Here is a 7,962-nt window from a genome sequence, read left to right as displayed (position 1 = left end):
GCGTAACTGCGTAGGGGCGTGGCCGCCTGTGTGCGCAGGGCTAAGAGGGCGGGCTTGGGGTTGTGAGAGGCGGGATTGGAATGTGCGTAACTGCGTATGGGCGGGGCAGCGCGTGAGTAACTGCGTAGGGGGCGGGGCATGCGGAGCTAGAAAGGGCGGGGTCTCCGGCAGCTGCTGTCAATCAAACCCTTGGATGTAAGATTGTCTATCTCAGCGCGGTAATATTTTTATATCTGTCCCTTCCGACACTGATTACAATTTAATTTGAATCCGCTCGGTTTCATTTGAGGAATATTTTATTTGCTTTTGTTTCTCTGAGGTGAAAGGTGAGCGGAAGGGGCGGGGCTCCCTGGCTAATGGCGGCTGCTCCGCGGGAAGCTGCTGTCTGTCTGTCTGTGTGAGGGAAGGAGAAGCTGCGGGCCGCGCCGGTGAGTTACTCGCTGCCCAGCACTGACAATGGAGAAGGGGCGGCTGGGTCCCGGCTCAGGATTAGCGGCGCCGGGCGGGTGGTAGTGGGAGCCGCGCGTTTGAGGCACATCGCTGCTCCCGGTCTGGCAGCGCATTGGACTGCCCCGTGGGAGGAAGGACCCAGTGAGCAGCAGAGGGCGCTGTCCCCACACAGAGTTTTAACAACAGGTTAAAGTCCAACAGGTTTATTTGGTAGCAAATACCATTAGCTTTCGGAGCGCTGCTCCTTCGTCAGATGGAGTGGAAATGTGCTCTCAAACAGTGCACAGAGACACAAAATCAAGTTACAGAATACTGATTAGAATGTGAATCCCTACAGCCAGCCAGGTCTTAAAGGTACAGACAATGTGGGTGGAGGGAGCATTAAGCACAGGTTAAAGAGATGTGTATTGTCCCCAGACAGAACAGCCAGTGAGATTCTGCAAGTCCAGGAGGCAAGTTGTGGGGGTTACTGATAATGTGACATAAACCCAACATCCCGGTTTAGGCCGTCCTCATGTGTGCGAAACTTGGCTATCAGTTTCTGCTCAGTGACTCTGCGCTGTCGTGTGTCGTGAAGGCCGCCTTGGAGAACGCTTACCTGAAGATCAGAGGCTGAATGCCCGTGACTGCTGAAGTGCTCCCCCACAGGAAGAGAACAGTCTTGCCTGGCGATTATTCATCCCATGAACAGGGAACTATAGACCAATGAGCCTAATGTCTGTACTGGGGAAGTTGCTAGAGTCCATTATCAGGGATTTCATAACTCAGCATTCGGAAGGCAGTGGTAGAATCGGACAAAGTCAGCATGGATTTACAAAAGGAAAATCATGCTTGATGAATCTATTGGAATTCTTTGAGGATGTAACTAGTCGAGTTGACTGAGGAGAACCAGTGGATGTGGTTTATTTAGACTTTCAGAAGGCTTTTGACAAAATCTCACATAACAAACTACTGTGTAAAGTTAAAGCACATGGGAATGCAGGTAATGTCTTGAAATAGATAGAAAGCTGAATAGCAGATAGGAAGCAAAGAGTTGGCATAAATGGGTCTTTTTCTGATTGGCAGTCAGTGACTAGTGGGGTTCCACAGGGATCTGTGCTCGGATTCCAAATGTTCCCATTATATATTAATGATTTGGAAGAGGGAACTGAATGTATTATCTCCAAATTTGCAGAGGATACAAAGTTGGGTGGGAGGGTGAGCTGTGAGGAGGATGCAGAGATGCTTCAGTGTGATTTGGACAGGCTGAGTGAGTGGGCATCTGCTGTATAATGTGGATAAATGTGAGGTTATCCACTTTGGTAGCAATAATAGGAAGACAGATTATTACTTGAATGGGTGCAAATTGAGAGAGGTGGATACTCAATGAGACCTTGGAGTCCTCGTGCATCAGTCGCTGAAAGTGCGCAGGTACAGCAGGCAGTAAAGATGGCAAATGGTATGTTGGCCTTCATAGCGAGAGGATTTGAATATAGGGATGGGCATGTTTTACTGCAATTGTATGGGGCAGTGTAGAGGGAGCTTTACTCTGTATCTAACCCCGTGCTGTACCTGTCCTGGGAGTGTTTGATGGGGACAGTGTAGAGGGAGCTTTACTCTGTATCTAACCTCGTGCTGTACCTGTCCTGGGAGTGTTTGATGGGGACAGTGTAGAGGGAGCTTTACTCTATCTAACCCCATGCTGTACCTGTCCTGGGAGTGTTTGATGGGGACAGTGTCGAGGGAGCTTTACTCTATCTAACCCCGTGTTGTACCTGTCCTGGGAGTGTTTGATGGGGACAGTGTAGAGGGAGCTTTACTCTATCTAACCCCATGCTGTACCTGTCCTGGGAGTGTTTGATGGGGACAGTGTCGAGGGAGCTTTACTCTGTATCTCCATCCCGTTTCAGCTGCTGAAACTCAGTGTTTGTTATCTCGAGACTTGATTCCAATCCACTGCAGACTAGCTTCCCATGTTCCAGCCTCTGTAAACAGCTGCTCTGAACCCCTGCTGCTCACATCCTAACTCGCACCAAGTCCCATTTACTAATTACTCCTGTGCTTCCTGAGCTACACTGGCTCCTTCACTGGAGTCCCCTTGGATTTAAAATACTCATCCTTGTGTTCAGGTCCCTCTGTGGCCTTGTCCCTATCTCTAATCTCCTCCAGTTTACAACTCTTGGATCTCTGTGCTCCCAGGAATGCCTGATTTTAATCACTTCAGTAACGGCTGTGGCATCAGCTGCCTGCATCTTAAACTCTGGAATTCCCTTCCTGAATCTCTCTAAATTATCCTCCCTTTCAAGACGCTCCTTAAAGCCTCCCCCTTTGACCATCTTTTTGGTCACCTGCTCCACTATCATAAAATCCTACAATGCAGAAGGAGGCCATTCGGCCCATCGAGTCTGCACCGACCACAATCCCAACCAGGCCCTATCCCCATGACCCCATGCATTTACCCTAGCGAGTCCCCCTGACACTAAGGGGCAATTTAGCATGGCCAATCCACCCAACCCGCACATCTTTGGACTGTGGGAGGAAACCGGAGCACCCGGAGGAAACCCACGCAGACACGGGGAGAACGTGCAAACTCTGCACAGGCAGTGACCCGAGCCGGGAATCGAACCTGGGTCCCTGGTGCTGTGAGGCAGCAGTGCTAATCACTGTGCCACCGTATGTATCTCCTTATGAGGCTCAGTCTCAAACTGTGTTCGATCAAAGCTCCTGTGTAGCACTTTGGGGATGATTTGATTTGATTTATTATTGTCACATGTATTAGTATAAAGTGAAAGTATTGTTTCTTGCGCACTATACAGACAAAACGTACCGTTCATAGAGTAGGAAACGAGAGAGTGCAGAATGTAGTGTTACAGTCATAGCTAGGGTGTAGAGAAAGATCAACTTGATGCAAGGGAAGTCCATTCAACAGTCTGATGGCAGCAGGGAAGAAGCTGTTCTTGAGTCGGTTGGTACGTGACCTCAGACTTTTGTATCTTTTACCCGATGGAAGAAGGTGGAAGAGAGAATGTCCGGGATGCGTGGGGTCCTTAATTATGCTGGCTGCTTTGCCGAGACAGCGGGAAGTGTAGACAGAGTCAACGGATGGGAGGCTGGTCTGCGTGATGGATTGGACTACATTCACGACCTTTTGTAGTTCCTTGCGGTCTTGGGCAGAGCAGGAGCCCCAGACCAAGCTGTGATACAACCAGAAAGAATGCTTTCTATGGCGCATCTGTAAAAGTTGTGCAGCACCTTGAGGATGGTTTACTGTCAGAGGCACTAGATAAATGCAAGCTGTTATTGTAACCCAGTGTTCATCCCTTTGTTCACTTGTAGGCTCTCCTGTATTCCTGGGTTTGTAATGGCTGCAATGGGATTTAAACGGGAAGGTCCGCAGTTTATCAGTGAGCTGGCAGTGCGAGGGAACGCTGCCATCCTGGACTATTGCCGCACGTCCGTGTCCGCCCTGTCTGGAGCCACCGCTGGGATCCTGGGTCTGACAGCACTGACTGGTTTCATCTTCTACTTTGTTGCCTCCTTCCTGCTGTCCGTGCTGCTGATTGTTAAAGCCGGCCGCTGCTGGAGCAAGTACTTCAAGTCTCGTCGTCCTCTCTTCACTGGAGGCCTGGTCGGCGGCCTCTTCACTTACATCCTGTTCTGGACCTTCCTGTACGGCATGGTACACGTGTACTGAGGTGGGAGAGCACCACTGCCTCCCTCGAACAATTGGAGCGGTACAAATACTCTCTCACCCACCGCGTCCGCATATTTAAACCCATCAATAGTTACAGGCTGCACAGATACTCTCACCAGTTGTAGAGTCAAATTCGGCTTCAGGTTCTGTTGTCATTAAGTTTTGCGTTGATCAGTGTGTGGCTGTATGTTTTCAGATGCTGTGGGAATGTTTCCATCCTGTTATAAATCCGGAAAAGCAACCAAGGGATTGGAGAGTCTGCCAGCCAGTGTGTTCCTCACTTCTTCACTAGAACTGATCAGTGAGAGTTGGTGAAGAGGCCAGTTCTCCCGGAGAGGGCACAGCTTTCCAAGTCTTTTACCAGGTTGTGAAATGTGTTTGTTGGAAAGGGAGTATGTTTCCTGGCATCCACCCCCACCTGCCCTCCCCTCGCCGCCTGTCTCTACCCGCTGGTTAAAACCCGCTGTGTGTGTCCAGAGCCAGTCACCAACTCCTGCTGCTCAGTGTATAAAGCACAACTTCTCGCGTTACTGCATGCTACATGTACCCCTCCCTCGATCATTGATGGCACTGCCCCTTCCCCCTGTGCAGGATCCACAGGTGGGAGTTCAGGAACAGAGGGCAGTGGCTCTTGTTTCATGTCCCCCACTATCTGGCTGGTGGGTCCCGTATAAAGTAACTGGCAGGACAGTTCCTGTCTGCCTGGCATTGCCGTGCAGATTGGGGCTTCTGTTTGCAGCATCGTTTGCCGAGTGTGGGCTGACCTCACTCGTTGGGCTTTGCAAATCCCAGCGGCTAACAGCTGGCGTAACAGCCTGACTGAGGGGCTCCCTTGGGAATGAGTGTTTGCAGAGAGAAGGGATAGTTTGCAGCAAAGCCTGCCACAGTCAGAGTTTGGCAGTTTCTATAGTCAGACTTGGTTTATTCTGTGCCTCGTGCTCTTTACTTGGCAAAATGAAAGGCCCGGAAGATGCAGAAGTGTTTTGAGTCCAGGCAGATTTTTAAAAAAATGGGCCTGCAGCATAGTCAGGGAGGGCTGGAGTCGGTTTCACTGTAAAATAGGTTGTAACACATTCAAAACCTGAATCAGGGATTTACAATTTAAACAATTTTGGCACTGCTGATGGGAATTGGTATGTTTTTAAACAAGAGACCTTTGGCTGTTTTGTGGGAACCAGTGAATGTTTGAGAAAAGTAGCAAATAACCTTGTCTTAATTTGTGTTTCCAGGCCAACTGCCTGCTTTTTAGAAAAAATAAACTAAACCTTTAGATCCACTCGAGTTTTATTCTGATGAAATCTTTTTTTTAGACGCCTGGCTGGAGCTGACTGGGTTTCACTTCCTGCCCTCTGTTCAGTGCACCTTATTAGCAGAGACTGCTGAGCCGTCTGTTTGGCTTCCTGCTGTGGCCTCGCTCATGGCATTGAACAAAGAACATTACAGCACAGGAACAGGCCCTTCGGCCCTCCAAGCCTGCACCGGCCATGCTGCCCGTCTGAACTAAAACCCCCTACCCCTCCGGGGACCATATCCCTCTATTCCCATCCTATTCATGTATTTGTCCAGATGCCCCTTAAAACACTATCGTATCTGCTTCCACCTCCCCCGGCAACGCGTTCCGGGCACCCACCACTTTCTGTAAAAAAAAAAAAAATCTGCGCTCGTACATCTCCATTGGTAAATCACAACTCTAACCCCAGCACGGTAACTGGTAAAAATTGTCTCTCAACTAGACCCCCTCCTCAGTGCCCACCAGCAGCGTTTGCAGGGTCCTCGGAAGGTTTTTAGTTGATGCAGTGTCTGTGCTTTACTGAGCCTGACATTTAATGTGCATGTTTAAAACAAATCACCAAAGAGCAATTTGCATGAACATCAATTTCTAAACTGTGCCAGAAGGTGCCGTGTTTATCTCTGGCGGAAGCAGTCATGTTTACTCTCCAGTTTACACCTCCCAGTCTGCCTGTTATTTTCTTGCATGATACAGGTTTTCAGTCTCAGAATCCCTACAGTGCAGAAGGAGGCCATTCAGTCTGCACCAACAACAATCCCACCCAAGCCCGATCCCTGTAACCCCACAGATTTACCCCTGACACTAAGGAGCAAGTTACCCGTAGCCAATCCATCTAACTTGCACACCTTTGGAGTGCGTTGTGGAGTGGCCGGCGTTGGACTGGGGTGGGCACAGTAAGTAGTCTCAGAATACCAGGTTGAAGTCTGACAGGTTTATTTGGTAGCACAAACTTTCGGAGCGCTGCCCCTTCATCAGGTGAGTCACCTGATGAAGGGGCAGCGCTCCGAAAGCTTGTGCTACCAAATAAACCTGTCAGACGTTAACCTGGTATTCGGAGACTACTTACTGTATCTTTTGGAGTGTGGGAGGAAACCCACGCAGACATGGGGAAAATGTGCAAACTCCGCACAGACAGTCACCCGAGGCCGGAATTGAACCTGGGACGCTGGTGCTTGTGAGGCAGCCGTGCTAAACCACTGTGAAAAACAATGCCTTCCAAGTGTTGCCTTCACCCCAGGATTAAAAACACTCAGCTATCCAGAGTTTAACCACATGCATGACATCTGATGACATGAGATGGGAATTTTCAGGGGGTCGGGGGGATGGGACTACGTTGCTCCATGGAGAATGAGCCAAATGGCCGTTTTCCATGTGCAAATGACTTGACTTTCGGGAGGGTGAGGTAGCAGAGCTTTGGGCCTTGTTAGTCGGTCAGTAAAAGTCCCCATCTCCCCTCAACAGGTGCAGAGAAAAGATGCTACGTTGCAGAGGAACTGACTAGTCACTTCACCTTTAACCAATTTCAGTCAAAAATGATCTGATCATTCAGTCTGCTGTTTGTAGTGATCACAGTTCAAGAAGGTCTTCACTGGTGGTGAAGGCCTGAGGTTGTGAAAGGCGCTATCGAAATGAAAACCCTTCATGCCCAAAGAAAGTCAAACGACACTTGGTCTGAATCAGAAACAATGCCCAAGAAATTGTTACAAAACAAATTTATTCTTTGCTTTTGGCAGATTTATTTTTTACACACAGTAGAATTTATGTTCATGAACCTGTTCCAGTGGAATGTGTGACTGAGAGCAGCACCTACTTAATAAAAACAATAATTCTTTATAAAAAGCAACGCATTGATTACACCAATAATGTGAGACTTCCACTAACCTGTCCTGAGTACACGTGGCTCGCTCATCTGTGCTCGGAGCTGAAACCTCAACAGAACTGAGGAGGGGGGAGAAGAGTGGGGGCAGTGCTCACTGTGAGAGTTTGTGCTTTAGGCTGTAACTCCAGTCAGGGAGCTGAACTGTTGGCCAAAAGAAGCACAACAGTAACACTGCTACAAGTTAAAGTGAGGTAATGGGGTGTTTTTCAGAGCCCCCTCCCCAAATTTGACATTTCCAGGTTTACCTGCCACCCTGGAGAGGAGGAAACCTGAACGGGGGACAGTGAAGCTATTTTCCCCACACTCACCAAATCAAACATCACAAAAACAAAAGTCATCCCCTCCCTGCCAATATCAAATAAGCTCAACATTTTCCCTGCAAAGATTTTCACAACGCTCCCATGGTTAAATAATAAAACACTGAATTAACAGATTGCATAACATTTATTCTCGGTGATTGGCTGCGTTCCTGGTTTTGTTCCTGTGGGTTTCTACATTTTTAAACAAAGGTAATGGTTTTGTTTGAAGACAGGAGCTGGAGCTCGAGTCAAGATTACTCCTTGTCACTGCTCAGAATTGCAGCCCCCAGTTCAAAACTGTGTCACACGTTCAGTAACATTGGGAGGGTCCCAGCTTCTGTCTCGGGGTGTGGGGGGGGGGGGGTGCAAG

The 7,962-nt window shown here is 48.8% G+C and overlaps 1 protein-coding gene across 1 annotated transcript; it reads left to right on the top strand.

The window, feature by feature from the left end:
• The first annotated feature begins 326 nt into the window (after positions 1-326).
• On the top strand, positions 327-5,399 carry emc6 (ER membrane protein complex subunit 6). The gene is made up of 2 exons (XM_078224596.1): positions 327-428; positions 3,766-5,399. Exon 2 carries the CDS (start codon positions 3,791-3,793, stop codon positions 4,121-4,123), a length of 333 nt encoding a protein of 110 aa, XP_078080722.1. The 5' UTR covers positions 327-428; positions 3,766-3,790; the 3' UTR covers positions 4,124-5,399.
• Positions 5,400-7,962: the final 2,563 nt, after the last annotated feature.

The sequence above is a fragment of the Mustelus asterias genome, chromosome 12 (genome assembly GCF_964213995.1).
Source record: "Mustelus asterias chromosome 12, sMusAst1.hap1.1, whole genome shotgun sequence".
NCBI classification, from domain to species: domain Eukaryota; kingdom Metazoa; phylum Chordata; class Chondrichthyes; order Carcharhiniformes; family Triakidae; genus Mustelus; species Mustelus asterias.
The sequence above is the reverse complement of the archived record's forward strand: the minus strand, read 5'-3'. Positions and strand labels throughout refer to the sequence as shown.